At 42.5% G+C, this 23,008-nt stretch overlaps 1 protein-coding gene across 1 annotated transcript in view; it reads right to left on the bottom strand.

Moving 5' to 3' along the window:
* LOC110535423 (golgin subfamily A member 6-like protein 22) overlaps window positions 1-23,008 on the bottom strand; it is an 88,872-nt gene that overhangs the window by 29,695 nt on the left and 36,169 nt on the right. Inside the window, exons 17-21 of the mRNA XM_036936649.1 lie at window positions 20,021-20,678; window positions 13,384-13,468; window positions 12,081-12,192; window positions 4,760-4,793; window positions 4,458-4,540 (exon numbers count right to left, since the gene is read on the bottom strand). Of these exons, the coding sequence (XP_036792544.1) occupies window positions 4,458-4,540; window positions 4,760-4,793; window positions 12,081-12,192; window positions 13,384-13,468; window positions 20,021-20,678 (972 nt within the window). The remainder of the gene's footprint in view (window positions 1-4,457; window positions 4,541-4,759; window positions 4,794-12,080; window positions 12,193-13,383; window positions 13,469-20,020; window positions 20,679-23,008) is intronic.

Below are 23,008 nucleotides of genomic sequence, written 5' to 3' on the forward strand. Positions count from 1 at the left end.
TATTTACAAATCCTCTCCTTCTTTTGTGTGTGTGTGTACAGCACTGTCCTTCCCTAACAGAACCAGAGATATGGATAAAATGACCCGATGCTTGTGTCTCCGCCCTAACAACAATGTTTCAGTTGAATCCATCTGAAAAGACAGAACAAATAATACAACAAATATTGTGGTTAAACTCAAATATACTAATTTATTAAAAAAAATATATATTTTTTCAGATGAAATTTTAAAAAAAGGTATAATTTTTGTGAATGATATAAATAGGACTGGTGGAGTTATGTCACACATGCAGCAAACAGACATATAGAATTGTCTGCTCTACCCAAAATTACAACCAACTAATTGCAGCATTACCACAATGGAAGAGGCAAGTAGAAGGGGGAAAAAGTAAGGAACTTGTATGTCGGCCCTGTATTAAAGAACATAAATGGTTAAAGAAAAGTGTGATAAATAAAAACATATACCAATTTCATTTAAGGACCAAAAAATTGACAGCTGTGCCATTTAAATTGCAAAATAGTTGGGAACAGATTTTCAATGTACCCATTCCATGGCACATGGTTTATGAATTGACACGCAAAACAACGTCGGATTCAAAACTTTGAATTTTTCAATTTATATTACTATACAACATTTTTGCAACCAATAGAATGTTATATATATGGGGGATACAATTTTCCCAGCTCTGCAGATTTTGCTGTGAGGAGGCAGAGTCATTAGATAATTTATTTCGGTATTGTCCATATGTAGCTCGTTTTTGGACACAGGTCCAGGAATGGCTGAAGAATTGCAACATTTTCCTAGAACTAACGCTGCAGATAGCAATACTGGATGATTTGAAAATCCATAGTCAATCAATCAATAATAGAATAATTATTTTAACAAAAATATTTATCTTTAATTTACAATCTGTAGAAGCTATGAGAACAGAAAGGTTCAGTACTTTTGTGAAGCATCACAGCACAGTTGAAAAATATATGGCAAATAGAAATCCAAAATGGATGGTGTTGAGAGAGAGATGGGAGGGGTTGAATGGAGCTGAAGGGTGGGACTGGATGGTGTTGAGAGATAGATGGGAGGGGTTGAATGGAGCTGAAGGGAGTCTGTAAAATGTATATAGGTTCAGAAATGTTGTGAAATAGCACAGTTACAAATAGAAATCAAACTGGATGGACATCAGAAATAGAGGAAGGACTAAAAACAAACAAAATATTACTATTGTAAAATAGATTGTGTCTGTAAAAATGTGTATAATAAGTATAAACTGAAGGTAGAAGCCTAAGTGTTATTGTTTATTAGTTTACTCCAATTGGGGGAAGGGCGGTAGGGTTTGCAGGGAATAATAAATATATATTCTAAAAAAACGGTCATATATATTTAGACCTGTTGTAGACCACACTGTTGTAGACCACACTGTCATATATATTTAGACCTGTTGTAGACCACACTGTTATAGACCACACTGTTATATATATTTAGACCTGTTGTAGACCACACTGTTATAGACCACACTGTTATATATATTTAGACCTGTTGTAGACCACACTGTTATAGACCACACTGTCATATATATTTAGACCTGTTGTAGACCACACTGTTATAGACCACACTGTTATATATATTTAGACCTGTTGTAGACCACACTGTTATAGACCACACTGTTATATATATTTAGACCTGTTGTAGACCACACTGTTATAGACCACACTGTCATATATATTTAGACCTGTTGTAGACCACACTGTTATAGACCACACTGTCATATATATTTAGACCTGTTGTAGACCACACTGTTGTAGACCACACTGTCATATATATTTAGACCTGTTGTAGACCACACTGTTATAGACCACACTGTCATATATATTTAGACCTGTTGTAGACCACACTGTTATAGACCACACTGTCATATATATTTAGACCTGTTGTAGACCACACTGTTGTAGACCACACTGTCATATATATTTAGACCTGTTGTAGACCACACTGTTATAGACCACACTGTCATATATATTTAGACCTGTTGTAGACCACACTGTTATAGACCACACTGTCATATATATTTAGACCTGTTGTAGACCACACTGTTATAGACCACACTGTCATATATATTTAGACCTGTTGTAGACCACACTGTTGTAGACCACACTGTCATATATATTTAGACCTGTTGTAGACCACACTGTTATAGACCACACTGTCATATATATTTAGACCTGTTGTAGACCACACTGTTATAGACCACACTGTCATATATATTTAGACCTGTTGTAGACCACACTGTTATAGACCACACTGTCATATATATTTAGACCTGTTGTAGACCACACTGTTGTAGACCACACTGTTGTAGACCACACTGTCACATATATTTAGACCTGTTGTAGACCACACTGTTGTAGACCACACTGTCATATATATTTAGACCTGTTGTAGACCACACTGTTATAGACCACACTGTCATATATATTTAGACCTGTTGTAGACCACACTGTTATAGACCACACTGTCATATATATTTAGACCTGTTGTAGACCACACTGTTGTAGACCACACTGTCATATATATTTAGACCTGTTGTAGACCACACTGTTATAGACCACACTGTTATAGACCACACTGTTGTAGACCACACTGTTGTAGACCACACTGTTGTAGACCACACTGTTATAGACCACACTGTTGTAGACCACACTGTTGTAGACCACACTGTTATAGACCACACTGTTGTAGACCACACTGTTATAGACCACACTGTTGTAGACCACACTGTTGTAGACCACACTGTTGTAGACCACACTGTTATAGACCACACTGTCATATATATTTAGACCTGTTGTAGACCACACTGTTATAGACCACACTGTCATATATATTTAGACCTGTTGTAGACCACACTGTTATAGACCACACTGTCATATATATTTAGACCTGTTGTAGACCACACTGTTGTAGACCACACTGTTATAGACCACACTGTCATATATATTTAGACCTGTTGTAGACCACACTGTTGTAGACGACACTGTTGTAGACCACATTGTTATACACCACACTGTCACATATATTTAGACCTGTTGTAGACCACACTGTCACACATATTTAGACCTGTTGTAGACCACACTGTTGTAGACCACACTGTTGTAGACCACACTGTTGTAGACCACACTGTTGTAGACCACACTGTCACATATATTTAGACCTGTTGTAGACCACACTGTTGTAGACCACACTGTCACATATATTTAGACCTGTTGTAGACCACACTGTTGTAGACCACACTGTTATAGACCACACTGTCACATATATTTAGACCTGTTGTAGACCACACTGTTGTAGACCACACTGTTGTAGACCACACTGTCACATATATTTAGACATATTGTAGACCACACTGTTGTAGACCACACTGTCACATATATTTAGACCTGTTGTACACCACACTGTTGTAGAACACACTGTTGTAGACCACACTGTTGTAGACCACACTGTCACATATATTTAGACATATTGTAGACCACACTGTTGTAGACCACACTGTCACATATATTTAGACCTGTTGTAGACCACACGGTCACATATATTTAGACCTATTGTAGACCACACTGTTGTACAACAAAGGACCTAAGAAAGGACCTTTTAAACGAAAGGAAACTTCTTGGCAGGGTTGACACTCTTATGTAGGTGTCATAACCATCCATAAAATAATGCAATATATGTCACAACAGGTGTATGGGTCATGACAATGTTCTGACCATATTATGAGATATTATGACTTTAGTTATTATAAGTCATGTCAGTTGTTATGACATGGTTATGACGCTGGGTGTCAAGTAAAGTGTTACCGGGATTTGTCGTCCAGAGCAGAACGGCGGGCTGTCAAGCACCCGCCTACTCCTCTCTTTGCATTGAGGGATACATCTCGTTATTCCAATACTTTTTTGAATATTTGATGAGGGGTGTTGATGTCAACTGTCTGTATTCAATGGAGAGTGAGATGCTATGTCAGCCTCATGAATATTCAAATTTCAACAGGGACAACTCCGATATGAAGTGTTTTTTCTCCAAGTTGCTGGGATGTCACGTGCATCACACTTATACATCAGTACATTGGTAACAACCTAAGCATTACCAAACTTCTATTAGATCATTTCAGCCTCACATATCAAAATAGCAATTCATGTTTATCCTGACTAAATTCGACACTCTCTCATTGCCCCCCATACAAAAACAGATTTTGGGCAGAGAAATGTTGCCCCCCCACTGGCAGAGCCTGTTTTGGGGTTCTGTCTAACACATACACTGTAGCACCAAGAACCCCAGGCATGACAGCAGACCCCTCTCTCTGAGTGCCGAAGGATCCCTCATATCCACTGCCTGCCACACATTAATTCACCATCAATTATACAGCACGTCCACACACACTCTGGAGTGTTCTAATGACAGTAATTACCTACCAGTCCTAAAGAGACCGGTTTCACATGAGCATCTCTCTCCTGGCTGGCTGATGTGTGCGGTCTCGCTCTGACTGGCTGGATGGCTGTGAAGGGACGGTGTTATGATTAAGACTAAATTACACACGGATCCTTTGTTTCCACCGGTGTCAGGGGATGATAATGAAGAACGAGAGAGAAAGAGAGCGAGAGAGAAAGGGGGAAAAAGAGGAGGGAAGAGAAAGGAGAGAGAGAGAGGTGGAGGGGGGGTGAACGCACACGAGATGGGAACCTGTTTAACATTTAGATTGTTTTTTTCTACTCACATGTTTTCAGGGGGGTATTGGCAGTGATGGTGGTCTCATCGGGGAAAAAAGACACAAAAAATCATACACACACACAAAAAAAAATAGAATGTGTTGTGAAAGGTAGGCCTTGAGAGAGGTGTTTTGGTAAATCCTCACACTGAGTACGGTTACATGCACACAATAATACGATTTTTGTGGATAGTCAGATTAATATAATAGTTTGTTTAAAACGTTTACATGCTTAGCAAGAAGAACGGTTTCCCTTATAATCCTTTTTGCATGGACACATCTGAAATCAGACTACTGATGGGACTTCAATAAATGCAGAAAATCGGCAATCAAAATAAACGTTCTACCACAGCGAACGTTATTTTTGCGAAGCCTATTTGATTCTGATTTCGGACATATAAAGTCTGTAGGTGAGAACTATTTCTCCAATTAATAATTTGAAAGAGTGCACAGAAAACCAGATGTTTTAATCAGCGTTTACTTACTTTGATTTGGACCTTTTGCTGAGTAAGTTAAGCAGAGTAAAGTGTTTACATGACTATTACCATACTCAGCCTACTGCCATAATCAGTTTAATATCCGATTATTGATCTGCATGTAAACATACTCACTGAGTAGGTGGTTGGGTAGGAGAGGAATCCACACACTAACCTGGCACATAACCTTTTGAAATATGAAGGTTGCTTTTGAGGCCTTAGCTGGATCACAGTAGACACCACATGCAGGTTGAACTCAAGTATATTTAAGAACTGCATTTGCTACATTATGTATTTTGGTCCATTTCAGATTTGTTTAAATGATGGTTCCTAGGCTGGGGGGAGGGGAGAGTAACTGTTCACACCGACCATGTTAATGGAGGTTAAGTGTGATGGGCCTACAGCACGTAGTCTGTCTTGCCTACTACTTACTAAAACTAGGTTACATACTGTGTACTAATCATACTACATACTATTTAGAACCTATTATTTAGTAGAAATGTTAGCAGTAAGCAACAAATATTCAGGGTTCACACAGAGAATAAGTCAACTAATGCTTAATTGGGTGTTTTTCCGACATCCGTTCATTGTGGTACAGCCCATCCCCTTCTATGATCAGCAGCTGTTGACAAACACACCTGGGTCTTATTAACAGATGCTACTCTTCCACAATAGCATGCAGCAAATTCGTACTGGATGAAAAGCCAAAATGAGTATGATCCTGGCATTTAAAGCATGCAAACATTTTTCAAGTTTATATTTTTGCATACCCAATCAGAGTATTATTTAGAGCGCAAGTACAGGGATTCAGACAGGCCCAGTGACACAACCAACATCAATGGCTTGGATTTATTTAACACTTTTCAACCTGGTGATCAAAGAAACTCACCTCATCCACCACAAATAAAACAACCTATCCCATGCCAATTGAGCCTTTGTTGCAGAGATAATCAACCTCTAAGCCCTGTCCTGTGGATAGAACACCACCAGAGATAATCAACCCCTAAACCCTGTCCTGTGGATAGAACAACACCAGAGATAACCAACCTCTAAACCTGTCCTGTGGATAGAACAACACCAGAGATAACCAACCCCTAAACCCTGTCCTGTGGATAGAACAACACCAGAGATAACCAACCCCTAAACCTGTCCTGTGGATAGAACAACACCAGAGATAATCTACCCCTAAACCCTGTCCTGTGGATAGAACACCACCAGAGATAATCAACCCCTAAACCCTGTCCTGTGGATAGAACAACACCAGAGATAACCAACCTCTAAACCTGTCCTGTGGATAGAACAACACCAGAGAGAGGACCCTTCATCCATTAGACTTAAACCACTCAGCTCATTTTAGCAGATACCTTCATCAAATTAATGAAGACATTTATTGTTAAACACATTTTTATAAAACATTAATTTTATAAAAACTTTCTCTCCAATTAAAACCCCCCAGCAGAGCTGACATCAGTTAAATATGTATACTCATCACTAAGAGATCTGAATTATATATCTGGTGTGTGTGTGTAGGGTTGAATTCCTGAGCATGTCTCACTCTGAGCTGATTACTTAACGGTGATGATCATGATGAGTGTGTGTGTGTGTGTGTGTGTGTGTGTGTGTGTGTGTGTGTGTGTGTGTGTGTGCGTGCCTGTGCGTGCATGTGAGTCCTCCTCTGCTTAATGCTGATGACATGTCCCTACATTAGTTTGGCCAGTGAGCCAACGGCAGATCAGATAAGCCATATTAATGACTCTGATGGCTTTCTTCATTACATCTGCTCTGACACATAGCCTCATCAGAATGTTTCGCAAATATACGCCAGAAAAAGAGAACTCGCCGATCGAGCTGGGCTGGCACAGGGAACAGCCGTACAGTCCTGAGAAAAAGCCCTATAAATTATAACATCAATAGTTGGATGGTTTGTTTTGAACTTTTCTTCAAGGTTTTGTTTCGGACATACAGTATATGTTAGTTAGGTCCCGCTAGAACAATCCCGCCTCAACTGTGCCTTTCTAGAAGACGCTCCAGCGCCAACACTGATGGTGTGTAAACAGGGCCGGGGTCAGAGGGAGGGACTAGTGAAAATATAGGGGTGGTGAAATTAGAATCTGTCCATGCTAGCACAGATCAATCCTGGGTCAAATACCTTCAAATAGGTAAGAACACGCACCTTTTACACATCCCTTTTCCCCCAAAGAGTTAGCGTCCAGGTCTCAATTTCCTATGATCAGAGTGAGATACCCGTACGTGTGTATGTGTCAGACAGTGGCCAGTTTGCCTGTCCAACCGTCACCTCTCTCAAATGAAGCACAGGATTCCTGCCTAATGAGCTGTGTGGGATGGAGATAGAAGGAGAGGACACACACACACACACAAACACACACACACACAAAACCGATATGTTTCAGTACACACTAGAGGTTCTCTCATTACACCAGATAGCATCCTTTAACCCTCTAACTACTGTTTCTACTGCAGGGCTTTAGCAAGGCCATCTGTCTGTGACAGATCTAAGTAAGACTAAGATAAATACTACTGTATACAACACATGAACACACACACACACACACGAGCTAACATGCACACACACGTGCACCAAATAACTTATTTTCTGGCAAAGAAATGGTCATCTTGCTGAAGTAATTCTAAAACAATTTATCGCCACTCAGTGCTACTTATGGTTGTTCATCAGGTAACATGTCTGAAGAGTTCTGGTTGTCCATCAGGTAATATATCTGAAAAGGTCTGGTTGTCCATCAGGTAATATATCTGAAGAGTTCTGGTTGTTCATCAGGTAAAATATCTGAAGAGTTCTGGTTGTCCATCAGGTAATATATCTGAAGAGTTCTGGTTGTTCATCAGGTAATATATCTGAAGAGTTCTGGTTGTCCATCAGGTAATATATCTGAAGAGTTCTGGTTGCCCATCAGGTGATATATCTGAAGGGGTCTGGTTGTCCATCAGGTAATATATCTGAAGAGGTCTGGTTGTCCATCAGGTAATATATCTGAAGGGGTCTGGGCAGCAGATGAGGCCGTTTCAGACACCATTTCATCCTGATTCATCAGAACACCTCATTAGGCTTAACCAGAAGGATCCATCACCTGGACAGTGGACACATATAAACGCAAGAACACACACACGCACGCACACAAACACATGCACACACACTGATGACAACACAAGCCTTTTCAGAATCCTCTGCCATATGATCCTCCATATTGCCTACTGAGCAAGAAAAACAACATTTGGTTCAATCTGCACTTTCTCTCGCTGACTTAATTACTCAATAAAAATTAGACCTAAACTTTTCAGATGGGGAACTGATATTTACAGTAAACACAACATCTGTGACATCAGAGCAGGCCATATTTATACTGGCCTGCTGGAGGCGGAGGAGATAAAAGTTTGACACACTAACGAGCGGCTAACGCTAACTAGCAAAAAAGTTCACTTTAGACTCTCATTAAAACACTTAAACACACACACGTACACATACGTGTGTGTGTGTGTCACAAAGCCATCACTAATGCTGTCAAAAACAGCATGAATGACTCTGATCAGCTCTGTGTCAGTGTGACCGGTCTAATCAGTTATGGGGATGTGTTTGAAGATGGCTGCAGAAACATCTTCACTGAACACCTCAGGGCTTTGATTGGAACTGGACCCATGCAGAGACACACAACCATTGATGTGCGTGTGCGTGTACAGCTTTGGCTTTTAAAAACACTTTAGTTCAATACAAAAAAAAAAGAAAAATCTAGCACTGATCTGTGTGGTACATAATTTAGCCTACAGAATGAATGATTCAACATTCCAACTTTACACTGACAGGAGGATGAGAAATGGAAGACTGGAAGAAACTTTTTCCTTTAACAAGTCCGATGAGAAGGATATCCTGCTTTCCCTGGAACAGGCCCAGATCCCCTCCTTTTGCGTGAAGAAAAGACGCAGGAAAAGGGGCTGCAGATGGGGCGGCCTTCTGAGAATCCGTAGACGAGCTAATAGACTCCCACTGCCATCCGTTCTTCTTGCTAACGTGCAATCATTAGAAAAGAAAATTGATGACCTACGATTAAGATTATCCTACCAAGGGGACATTAAAAACTGTAACATCTTATGTTTCACCGAGACATCGCTGAACAACGATACAGACAATATAACGCTAGCGGGATTTTTCATGCACCGGCAGAAGAGAGACGCTACCTCTGGTAAGACGAGGATAATCTTAAGCCTGTGTGTCTATTTATCAATAACAGATGATGCGCAATGTCTAATATTAAAGAAGACTTGAGGTTTATTTCGCCTGAGGTAGAGTACCTTATGATAAGCTGTAGACCACACTATCTACCAAGAGAATTCTCATCTATATTATTCATAGCCGTCTATTTACCACCACAGAAAGAAGCTGGCACTAAGACCGCTCTCAACCAACTCTATAAGGCCATAAGCAAAGAAGAAAATGCTCACCCAGAGGCGGCGCTCCTAGTGGCCAGGGACTTGAATGCAGGCAAGCTTAAATCAGTTCTACCAAATTTTTACCAGCATGTCACGTGCAACCAGAGAAAAAAAAATCCTAGACCACCTTTACATCACACACAGATATGCATACAAAGCTCTCCCCCGCCCTCCATTTGGCAAATCTGATCATAATTCTATCCTCCTGAGTCCTGCTTACAAGCAAAAACTAAAGCAGGAAGTACCAGTGACTCACTCAATACGGAAGTGGTCAGATGAGGCAGATGCTACACTACAGGACTGTTTTGCTAGCACAGACTGGAATATGTTCCGGGATTCATCCAATGGCATTGAGGAGTACACCACCTCAGTCATCGGCTTCATCAATAAGTACATTGACGACGACGTCCCCAGAGTGACTGTACGTACATATCCCAACCAGAAGCCATGGATGACAGGCAACATCCGCATCGAGCTAAACGCTAGAGCTGCTGCTTTAAAGGAGCGGGAGAATAATCGGGATGCTTATAAGAAATCCCTATGTCCTCAGATGAACCATCAAACAAGCAAAACGTCAATACAGGATTAAGATTGAATCCTACTACACCGGCTCTGACACTCGTCGGATGTGGCAGGGCTTGAAAACTATTATGGGCTACAAAGGGAAACCCAGACACGAGCTGCCCAGTGATGTAAGCCTACCAGACGAGCTAAATGCCTTTTATGCTTGCTTCGAGGAAAGCAACACTGAAGCATGAACGAGAGCACCAGCTGTTCTGGATGACTGTGTGATAACGCTCTCGGTAGCCGATGTGAACAAAACCTTTAAACAGCTCAACATTCACAAAGCCGCGGGGCCAGACGGATTACCAGAACGTGTAATCAGAGCATGTGCGGACCAACTGGCAAGGGTCTTCTTTGACCTTTTCAACCTATCCCTGACCCGAGTCTGTAATACCTACATGTTTCAAGCAGACACCATAGTCCCTGTGCCCAAGGAAGTGAAGGTAACCTGCCTAAATTATTACCGCCCCGTGGTACTCACGTCAGTAGGCATGAAGTGCTGTTCAATGACAACAGCTTAGTGTTCAACACCATAGTGCCCATGAAGCTCATCATTAATCTAAGGACCCTGGGATTAAACACCTCCCTCTGCAAATGGATCCTAGACTTCCTTACGGGCCGCCCCCAGGTGGTAAGAGTGGGCAACAACACGTCTGCCACGCTGATCCTCAACACTGGGGCCCCTCAGGGGTGTGTACTTAGTCCCCTTCTCTATTCCCTGTTCACCCACAACTGTGTGGCCAAACACGACTCCAACACCATCATTACGTTTGCTGATGACACACAGTGGTACGGCCTGAACACTGACAACAATGAGACGGCCTATAGGGAGAAGGTCAGAGAACTGGCAGTGTGGTGCCAGGACAACAACCTCTCCCTCAATGTGAGTAAGACAAAGGAGCTGATCGTGGACTACAGGTCCCCATTAACATTGACGGGGCAGTATTAGAGCGGGACAAGAGTTTCAAGTTCCTTGGTGTCCACATCACCAACAAACTATTATGGTCCAAACATACCAAGACAGTCGTGAAGAGGAAACCTTTCCCTCTCAGGAGACAGAAAATATTTGGCATGGGCCCCCAGATCCTCAAAAGGTTCTACAGCTGCACCATCGAGAGCATCCTGACCGGTTGCATCACCGCCTGGTATGGCAACTGCTCGACATCTGACCGTAAGGCGCTACAGAGGGTAGTGCGAATGGCCCAGTACATCACTGGGGCCAAGCTTCCTGCCCTTCCAGGACCTATATAATAGGCGGTGTCAGAGGAAAGCCGCTGCTACTTGCTGCTTATTATCTATGTAGTCACTTCACCCCCACCTACGTGTACAAATTACCTCAACTAACCTGTAGCCCCGCACACTGACTTGGTACTTGGTACTGTATATAGCCTCGTTAATGTTATTCTTATTGTGTTACTTTTTATTATTACTTTTTATTTTAGTCTACTTGTTAAATATTTTCTTAACTCTTCTTGAACTGCACTGTTGGTTAATGGCTTGTAAGTAAGCATTTCACGGTAAGGTCTATGCACATTCGGCGCATGTGACAAAAAAGTTTGATTTGATCAGAGAGAGAAAGAGTGTGTCTGACACTCCAAATCAGTTCCTTGCCCCTTCCCCGTGTCCTAGCCCCTTCCCCTTCCCCATGTCCTAGCCCCTTCCCAGTATCCTAGCCCCTTCCCAGTGTCCTAGCCCCTTCCCAGTGTCCTATCCCCTTCCAGAGTACCTTTCTAGGTTTATAAAACAATCCATGCTCTGCTAATCAATTCACAGGACTAATCAGAAGTAGGGAGAGAGAGAAGGATATAAGTTGAGGTGTGTGTGTTTACTTGTTCCTGTGTTGTGTGGTTGTCTCTCTGTGTGTTGAGTGTGTTCTCCATGGCCTGCTGTAGGGCCAGTCTCAGCTCTGCAGACTGCCTCTCCAGCCTCTCCACTGTCAGCCTGCAACACACACACACACACACACACACACACACACACACACACACACACACACACACACAGGTAAACATCACAGTAGTAGGGGGCTTAGGGAAGGGGCTAGGACACAGGGAAGTGCCTAGGGACTGATTTGGAACTAGGCCGAATAGTGTCAGTAAGAACAGGGGGGAATCTGAATGTGATCGATAGGGGGTCTATTTCTGCTCTGCCTCAATAGAGACTGGCTGCCGTGGTTACTCGATCAATACGACAAATTATGAGCATTTCCTCAAGCTCCCGACCAACCCCATCCCCAGAGCAGCCCCAGCGGAGCCCCCATGGACCCCACTGGCAGACCGACTGGGCACAACACAGCTAAATATACACACAATATATAGGACGAGTAAATATACAGATCCTATAGCAAACCTAAATATACAGGCTATATACACATCCACAGTACAGTCTCAATATGCACCAACTTCAATGTATATTCAGGAGTGCTGTACATATCTGTTAAAAATTGGCTAAAGAACCCAAAGACAGTCTTCTCAGTTCACTATAAAAAAGATGGAAGAGAGAGGGGTGGAGAAGAGGATAGAGGGGATAATGGGGGAATCAGGGGAAGAGAAGGAGGATGGGATGGGGAACTTCCCAGAAACAGCTGAAATCCATTTAGCATCATGTTCATGTTTAGTTGAATAATGACCATTTGGGAGCGCTTTTCTTATACAGACTCCTCTTAGCTATTGGCCCATATGGATGTTAACAATTTAGAGAGAGGGAGAGAAAGAGAGCGCGAAAGAGGGAGAGAGAGAGTAGAAAGAGAAAGGGAGAGAGCGATAGAAAGGGAGAGAGAAGGGGTGAGAGAGGGAGAGAGAAGGGGTGAGAGAGAAGGGGTGAGAGAGACGGGGGCAGAGAGAGGGTGGGGGGGAGGATTCTGCATTAATGTGATGAGGTCACCATACTGGCAGAGATCTAGACCACAACCACAGACAGACACCAGACATTTCATGCTGCATTTATGCTGATGTCATCACAATGCTGAAGAGACATGGGTCAACCTGTGAACTTTGAACTTGGTGACCTCATGTACGGCACGGTACAGGGCAGGCCAAGATGCACATTCTCTAATATGAGTACTGCTGGCGTGTAGAGTAACCTTGTCTGAGACCTGAAGAAGTGTGTTAATTCCCTGTGTTCCCTTCTTACCTCCTCCTCTCCTCTGCCTGTCTTCCTTCTCTCACACTCCCCTCCAACCTCCAAACCTCCTCTCCACGACATGACAGCTCCTCCACTGATAAAGGGAGAGAGACAGAAAGAGAGAGAGACAGAAAGAGAGAGACATCATGAAAACTATTGGCTTCAGTTCAACAGGGAGCAGTACAATATGAACGCATAGGAGTCTAAATGAAACCACATTTGAAAGATGTTTGTCTGTCGAAACATTAATTCATACTTCCCCTGAAAATTACTTCTATAAATTCTAAAACATTTTTATATGCCACAACTAATAACCCATCATCTTTATATTAAAACGTAAGTGCGGGTTCATGTATAATGCATTCTTCAACTATTCAAGGTTATACAGTATGTGACTATTATCCCTAAAGAACAAATTGTAGTACGTAGCAAAGAGATGAGCAATGAACCTTAGATGCAAATAAAAAAAAGCTCTAAATAAAATGCAGTCAAATTATTTAAAAAGAGAACAATGCAAGTAGCTTCTCATTAAAGGCACACAAAGCCAGATAACAAACATTTAGCCACTATGAACCCTGTCAAAACAGGGCTTTGTTGTGTCACACAAAGGAAACACTTCCTCTTTCGGTCAATAGATGGCACTCCTCACCTTACACAGCACACAAAGTGTGCACCCATCCATTCAATCATTTTGTTTCCCTATCTTTCTCTCTCTATCTCTCTCCCTCTCTCTTTCTCTTCTATCTACATGGAATAAAATCATATTGTCCACCATGTAGTAGGTTTAGCATCGTATGTTTATAAAAGCATATAAAGGTTTTTGCTCTTTGTGAAAAACGTTTTCATGCGTCTGTTTTTCAGCGAGTCACCATTTGCTTAAAAGACACATTTTCGGATAACCTCTGTCGCCCCTTTTATTCATTGTGGGTTTAAAACCATTGTTTTAGACAGTTTTTGCCACTCAGTCAGGATGCAATATGGAACGCTAAACTCCAGGTCACCTGTGTGTCATGGATGTGTCTGCTTGCATTTATGTGTGTGCATTTTAAAATGGTGAGAAATGGGTATGATGCTATTAGTGACATTCGCAGTGATTGTGGTGGGAGAACTGGAGAGAAAAGGACGGGAAAATGAATACTAAAACATCAACACTTGATAAATCCATGATTCATTTATGGCTTTGCAGAATCCAAACGGTTTAAATTGCAGCCGTAGGAAACTGGAACCTGTAAATATTTTACGATGCACAAACAGACTTTGATTTATTTTCATTATTTTATTCCAGCCCACCTTGGCTCGATTGCTGAATCTCAAGGTAAAAGTTTGTTATGAATCTAAATAATCGATATAAAGAGAACGAGTAAAGATGCATCTCAGGTTGATTCACATTCATCAGGAATCAGTTCAATATAACCTCTCTCACACTGACCATCCAGGGAGGGCAATTAATGCTGCACAGGCTTTCCTGTTTACAAACACACAGGCAAAGGTTAGGAGAGCATACTTTGTACTGTAACCCCAAACAGCACATGCAGAAACTAGAAAATGCTATTTCAGTTATTAAGGTTTAATATTGTCAATTTCTATGGAGACTGTAGGAGCAGAACAGACCCAGAACCAGTTAGTGTCCTGGCTGAGTGGGTTGTATCTTCCTTCTTTATTTTGAGGGAGTTACAAAAACAGATGGGCCTTTGCCTTACTTCCATCCAGTGATGCAAAACACACACACACACACGCACACGCACACACACACACGCGCACACACTCCCGCTCTCTGTCAGTGTTGTATTTACAGTGATCTGGCAGTGGAAGATGAGCCCCGGGCTATAACACTCTAACACACTACCTAATGCTCAGACTAGCAGGTAATCTGGTGTCTCACATCCTCCTTTGATACACACTGATCAATACACTGCTGTAACACCAGTCATTTTCTTCTGCTTCTACCTGCCTCTCTCTCTTTCTTTTTATTAGGCTACATTTATAATTCATATCACACTGGCTGGATACGCAGACACAGACCTAGGTGTGTGTGTGTGTGTGTGTGTGTTTGTGTGTGTTCTAGAACAATAATAGCAACGATCAGTGCAAATGATAATGTGTTTGGTTGTCTGTGTTCGGGCTCAAAAACGCATTTTGTTTAAAAAAATTATAATTACGTTCAAACGGCTCTCCTGTGAAGTCGTGGCTTGCAACGCACGCCTAGTTTTATGAATCGGCTCTCCTGTGAAGTCGTGGCTTGCAACACAGGCCTAGTTTCATGAATCGGCTCTCCTGTGAAGTCGTGGCTTGCAACACAGGCCTAGTTTCATGAATCGGCTCTCCTGTGAAGTCGTGGCTTGCAACGCACGCCTAGTTTTATGAATCGGCTCTCCTGTGAAGTCGTGGCTTGCAACACAGGCCTAGTTTCATGAATCGGCTCTCCTGTGAAGTCGTGGCTTGCAACGCACGCCTAGTTTCATGAATCGGCTCTCCTGTGAAGTCGTGGCTTGCAACGCACGCCTAATTTCATGAATCGGCTCTCCTGTGAAGTCATGGCTTGCAACGCACGCCTAATTTCATGAATTGGCTCTCCTGTGAAGTCGTGGCTTGCAACGCACGCCTAATTTCATGAATCGGCTCTCCTGTGAAGTCGTGGCTTGCAACGCACGCCTAGTTTCATGAATCGGGTCACATATACACTATGCATAGACATGTATGTGGACACCCCTTCAAATTAGTGGATTTGGTTATTTCAGCAACACCCGTTGATGATAGGTATATAAAATTGAGCACACAGCCATGCAATCTCCATAAACAACATTGGCAGTTGAGCTGCCCCGGTCAACTAAGTGTTGTTATTGTGAAGTGGAAACGTCTAGGAACAACAATGGCTCAGCCGCGAAGTGGTAGGCCACACCAGCTCACAGAATGGGACCGCCGAGTGCTGAAGTGCGTAAAAATAGTCTGTCCTCGGTTGCAACAGTCACTACCGAGTTCCAAACTGGCCCTGGATGCAACGTCAGCACAAGAACTGTTCATTGAAGCTTCATGAAATGGGTTTACACTGCTCCAGAGTCCAATGACGGCGAGCCTTACACCACTCCATACAATGCTTGGAGTGGTGTAAAGCTCACCGCCATTGGACTCTGGAGCAGTGTAAACCCATTTCCTGGAGCGTTCTCTGGAGTGATGAACGGCTCGTCACCATCTGGCAGTCCGGCGGACGAATCTGGGTTTGGCAGATACCAAGAGAACTCTACCTGCCCCAATGCATAGTGCCAACTGTAAAGTTAGGTGGAAAAGGAATAATGGGCTGGGGCTGTTTTACATGGTTTGGGCTAGTTCCAGTTAAGGGAAATCTTAACACTATAGCATACAATGACATTCTAGACAATTCTGTGCTCCAGCTTTGTGGTAATAGTTTGGGGAAGGCCCTTTCCTGTTTCAGCATGACAATGCACCCGTGCGCAAAGCGAGGTCCATACAGAAATGGTTTGTCAAATTCAATGTGGAAGAACTTGACTGGCCTGCACAAAGCCCTGACCTCAACCCCATCAAACACCTTTGGGATGAAATGGAACGCAGACTGCAAACCAGGCATAATCGCCCAACATCAGTGCCTGACCTCACTAATGCTCTTGTGGCTGAATGGAAGCAAGTCCCTGCAGCAATGTTCCAACATCTAGTGGCAAGCCTTCCCAGAAGAGTTGAGGCTATTATAGCAGCAAATGCCCATGATTTCGGAATGATTTTCGGCAAGCAGGTGCCCACATACTTTTGGTCATGTAGTGTATTTAACCCCCTGAGTCAATACATGTTAGAATCCCCTGGCAGTGATTACAGCTGTGAGTCTTTCTGGGTAAGTCTCTAAGAGCCTTCCACTCCTGGACTGAGCAACATTTGCACATTATTATTTTCAAAATTATTGTTGATCAATGCCAGACAATAACTCTCAGGTCTTGCCATACAGTTTTTTACTTAAAACTGCCTGAAAATATACCTCGGCCACTCAGGAGCATTCACTGTCTTCTTGGTAAGCAACTCCAGTGTAGATTTGGGCTTGTGTTTGGGTTATTGTCCATCTGAAAGGTGAATTAAGCTCCCAGTGTCTGGTGGAAAGCAGATTGAACAATGATTTCCTCTAGGATTTTGACTGTGCTTAGCTCCATTCCGTTTCTTTTTTTATCCTGAAAAACTCCCCAGTCCTTAACGATTACAAGCATACCCATAACATGAGGCAGCAACCACTATCCTTCAAAATATGGAGAGTGGCACTCAGTAATGTGCTATATTGGATTTGACCCAAACATAATGCTTTGTATTCAGGAAAAAATGTAAATTGCTTTGACAATTTTTTAAAAAGTATTACTTTAGTGCCTTGTTGCAAACAGGATGCATGTTTTAGAATCTTTTTTATTCTGTACAGGTTTCCTTCTTTTCACTCTCTGAATTATGTTAATATTGTGGAGTAACTACAATGTAGTTGATCCATCCTCAGTTCTCCTATAACAGCCATTAAACTCTGTAACTGTTTTAAAGTCACCATTGGCCTCATGCTGAAATCCCTGAGCGTTTCCCTTCCTTTCCGGCAACTGAGTTAGGAAGGACACCTGTATCTTTGTAGTAACTGGGTGTGTTCATACACCATCCAAAGTGTCATTAATTATCTTCACCATGCTGAAAGGGATATTCAATGCTTGTTTTTTTATCCTTCTACCAATAGGTGCCCTTATTTGTGAAGCATTGGAAAACTTCCCTGGTCTTTGTGGTTGAATCTGTATTTGAAATTCACTGCTCGACTGAGGAACCTTACAATTATCTGTATGTGTGGGCTACAAGGGTATTCATTCAAATATCACTGCACACAAAGTGAGTCCATGAAACTTATTATGTGACTTGTTAAGCACAAACCTTTTGTTATTCAACCCCATAACAAAGGGATTGAATACTTATTGACTCAAGACATTTTAGCTTTTAATTTTTTATTAATTGGTAAAATGTTCTAACAACATAATTCCACTTTGACATTATGGAGTATTGGGTGTAGGCCAGTGACAATACATCTCAATTTAATTAATTTTAAATTCAGGCTGTAACGCAACAAAATGTGGAAAAAGTCAAGGGGTTTGAATACTTTCTGAAGGCACTGTAACGGGTGTGTGTGTGTGTGAGTGGAGATGGATTTGAGGGCTGCTATGTCTCTCTCCATGGGCCAAAACCAGAAATATATGCTGGTCATTTCATCATCTTTAAACTCCAAACAAGTGTTAAAGACAGGGAATAGAATGGTGCCTCTGCAGCAACTCAGATCCACTGGTTGTATATACTGTACAGTACAGGATGTTTATTTACATCCTACATCCTATTTACATCCTGTACTGTACAGTATATACAACCAGTGGATCTGAGTTGCTGCAGAGGCACCATTCTACAGCTAAACCATGCTTGTTTCTGTGTGTGAATATTTCATGAAGGATGTAAATAAAAAATATTCTCCATATCAACATGATGAGGTATCAGTGTTTAAAAGTGGAAAAGAGATATACACACACACACACACACACACACACACACACGAGGTAAAAACAGTTAATTGGTTTGTTCTCTAATTGTGGAACAGAATTCATAAGTGGTTTTAATTGTATCAACATCAGTATATACACACACCATATTCTGCCCATGATAAAGCCTTTACTAAAAGACACACTGAGTAGTACTTAGAGCTGGGACGATGAACCCAAAATTATCCACACCGACCATACTGATCATTTACCACAGGCATTTTGCCGATATCGTTCAAGTACAATAAGTAGCCTGTGCTAAAGAAATGTGTTTAAAATGGAATAAGGCAGATTGTTAAGGCCTTTAAGAGATGAATAGGGTTCAAGTAGTAGGGTTCTTCATTCATCTCTTAATGGGATAATTGATGGCTACAACCATCAAACTAGTAGCAGTAGTTTACTGGATCATTTTAAAAAACTGTGGTGCACATACATGTTATACACTTATCATTCTATTTATCATTATCGCATCAATTCAGGCAATTTATCCTGATATGCATTTTTGCCCAACTTTAGTAACACTTACAGTATGTAACATTGATTTATTGATCAGTGAGGTATGCCATTGGAAACATGCTATTTTGGAAAAAGTGAATGGATTATTGAGATGTACTCTAAAGCAGGATGGTGACATTGACAGGAAAGGCCTTATTATCTCTGCGCTGGAGAAAGCTTCAGTATATAAGGCTTTCCTATCTATATGTATCACCAGCTGTCTTGTCCTCTCCTATCAGACTCTCCTCTCCTCCATCATCCCTTGCGATCGCTCTTTCCCCCGGAACCCTCATATTAAATGTTATTTACATCGAAGTGTTTCCACGGTTGCGAGGGTTCTAGAAACAGAATGTGATGGATCATTTTTTCCTCCGGACTCCGCCTACCTGCCTGTCATCTCACAGTCAGCCAATCATAGACCGACTCCTCTGCAGTCTGACGTGGCTTATTTCTGCTCGTGACACATTCAGGGCCAGTTTCAGTCAAACAGGCCTTGGTGATGTATATTACTGTACATGCAATAACGTAACTCTCTCTCTCTTTCTCTCTCGCAGACAAAAGGTGTGCGTTTCAACTAAGACAATAAAGATATGTTGATTGATTAGTACCTGTCTGTCTGTGACTCCTGCGTAGTTCCAACAGGGCCTCTTTGAGTGTCTGCGCTTCCTCTTTATCTTCCTCCAGCTCCCTGGTTCTCCTCTTCACCTCCTCTTTCTCTTCCTCCAGCTCCCTGCTTCTCCTCTTCACCTCCTCTTTCTCTTCCTCCAGCTCCCTGCTTCTCTTCTTCACCTCCTCTTTATCTTCCTCCAGCTCCCTGCTTCTCCTCTTCACCTCCTCTTTCTCTTCCTCCAGCTCCCTGCTTCTCCTCTTCACCTCCTCTTTCTCTTCCTCCAGCTCCCTGCTTCTTCTCTTCACCTCCTCTTTCTCTTCCTCCAGCTCCCTGCTTCTCTTCTTCACCTCCTCTTTCTCTTCCTCCAGCTCCCTGCTTCTCCTCTTCACCTCCTCTTTCTCTTCCTCCAGCTCCCTGCTTCTCCTCTTCACCTCCTCTTTCTCTTCCTCCAGCTCCCTGCATCTCCTCTTTAGCATCTCCCTGGCCTCCTCACCAAGTCTGTGTTCCTCCTCTCTCTGCTCCTGCGCCTCCTTTCTGAGCCTCTGCACCCAGACTTTCTCCTCCTTCAGATCCTTGGTTCTCCTCTGAAGGAGCAGCTTGGTTTCCTTCAGGTCCTCCTCAACTTGCTGGAGCAAGACATCCTGCCCCTGGATGGTCTGGCCAGAGAAAGAGTGTGTGACTGTTAGTTACTATCTAAACAGTCGAAAAGGTCCCAAGGTGTGTATGTGTGTGTGTTGTGGTGGAAAAGCTTAATTATTGCAATAATGAATCGATGTTAAATAAAGATTGTTTGAATAACTGTCCAAGTCTCTCTCAGTATACTTGAATTCCCACGACAGTGTGGGCAAACATTATGTCATTAACAGAGGTGATTATTAAGTAACCCTAAAGAAAGACTGACGTAATAAAAGATGATACCATACAGAATTATTATCAAAATCATTCTGCGCGCATGGATCACATCCAATGGCCCTGCCTTTGTAGACTGGCTGCTCCCTAATACCAACTCCCTAACTGTTCTACTGTGTTGTAGCCATGTTGAAGGAGCATCTAGCTCTGTCCACACATACAGGCCCATGTTAACTAAAGCTCATCTATGTCTAGGGCGCCATTAAACTTCAGATGTACATTAACACAATATATCATCGTTCATTAATAATAATCAACCATACATGTAATCAGAGTTGCTCCACAGCCCTCTCTACGCATGTGTTATGTTTGCAGATGTAATTAATGCAGATTTACATGTGTCGTTACATTACACAGGCTCGTCAGCTACAGCAGTGGTTCCCAAACTGTTGGTCGGGACACACTCGCGGTTCATGGGTCCAGGTGGGTCACGGGACAACATTGCAAAAATTATTTTATTTTTATACATTATCGGGATAGAAAAACGTTTTCAGTGTAAACTTAAACGACTAAAACCAGATATAAAGTATGTAGATATATATATTTTAAAGTAATAGCCTATAATCTTTGAGAATTTACAATCAACAAGATAAAAGAAAGACAATCAGGCCCACATTGACTTTCAGCAATAGAACACATCATTAGCCATGTCAAAATGCGTAGAATTGTAGGAAATAAGCTTAAAAAACGGAAAATGTTGCTCTCAGGTTCATGGCAGAATGTATACAATTACAGGAGATTAGCTTTGAAACTGCTACATTTTTCCCCCGCTGCCAAGATTATATTTCTGACTTATTCTTTGGTCTGTGCATGTGTTTTTAAACGCTCAACCCCTATGGTGGGTTGCGACTCAAAACACACCTCAATTTGTGGGTCATGAAGCAAAACGGTTTGTGAACCCCTGAGCTAGAGCACACAGTGTCCCTTCATGACAACGGCTGAGTGAACTGACGTGAAAAGGACAATCACAACACACACGCTATCCTCCCAACACACACGCTATCCTCACAACACACACGCTATCCTCACAACACACACACGCTATCCTCCCAACACACACGCTATCCTCACAACACACACGCTATCCTCCCAACACACACGCTATCCTCACAACACACACGCTATCCTCCCAACACACACGCTATCCTCCCAACACACACACGCTATCTTCCCAACACACACGCTATCCTCACAACACACACGCTATCCTCACAACACACACGCTATCTTCCCAACACACACACGCTATCCTCCCAACACACACGCTATCCTCACAACACACACGCTATCCTCCCAACACACACGCTATCCTCACAACACACACGCTATCTTCCCAACACACACACGCTATCTTCCCAACACACACACGCTATCCTCCCAACACACACACGCTATCCTCCCAACACACACGCTATCCTCACAACACACACGCTATCCTCCCAACACACACGCTATCCTCACAACACACACGCTATCCTCCCAACACACACACTATCCTCCCAACACACACGCTATCCTCACAACACACACGCTATCTTCCCAACACACACACGCTATCCTCCCAACACACACGCTATCCTCCCAACACACACGCTATCCTCACAAGTCATTAGGTGGCCTGCTGGGGGTGTGTGACACGCATGTCATGTGTTTGTGCTAACGGGGTAGACCCACACACAGGGCACCCAAGTGCCCGAGACTGGCAGCTTTGTCTTGGCACAGTGCCATGGCACCAGTCGTTATCGCACCCTCGTCACCACTTAACCTCATTTGAAAATTTAGTGTCCATTTCACATGTTAATTGAAGTCAATTGAGCCGAGCCTGGCACCACTTGGAGCTTTAATTAATGGCAGGGTAATTTGTTTCTGTCAGGCAATCGGAGGATAGGGGTTAAAAGTGTGTGTGAGAGAATATATTTTTTAGATCTGGGTTCATATGCCATGTCTGTTAGGCTGAAAAGGATTATATTGCATCCTACAGTCATGGAGAGAGAAACCCCAGCCTACTAATCTCAATTTTCCAGTTCCTTCAAATCTGCTGACCCTGATAGGGGCAAGTGGCTATAGGGTAGGAGCT

Source organism: Oncorhynchus mykiss, chromosome 11 (assembly GCF_013265735.2).
Source record: "Oncorhynchus mykiss isolate Arlee chromosome 11, USDA_OmykA_1.1, whole genome shotgun sequence".
In the NCBI taxonomy this organism is placed as follows: domain Eukaryota; kingdom Metazoa; phylum Chordata; class Actinopteri; order Salmoniformes; family Salmonidae; genus Oncorhynchus; species Oncorhynchus mykiss.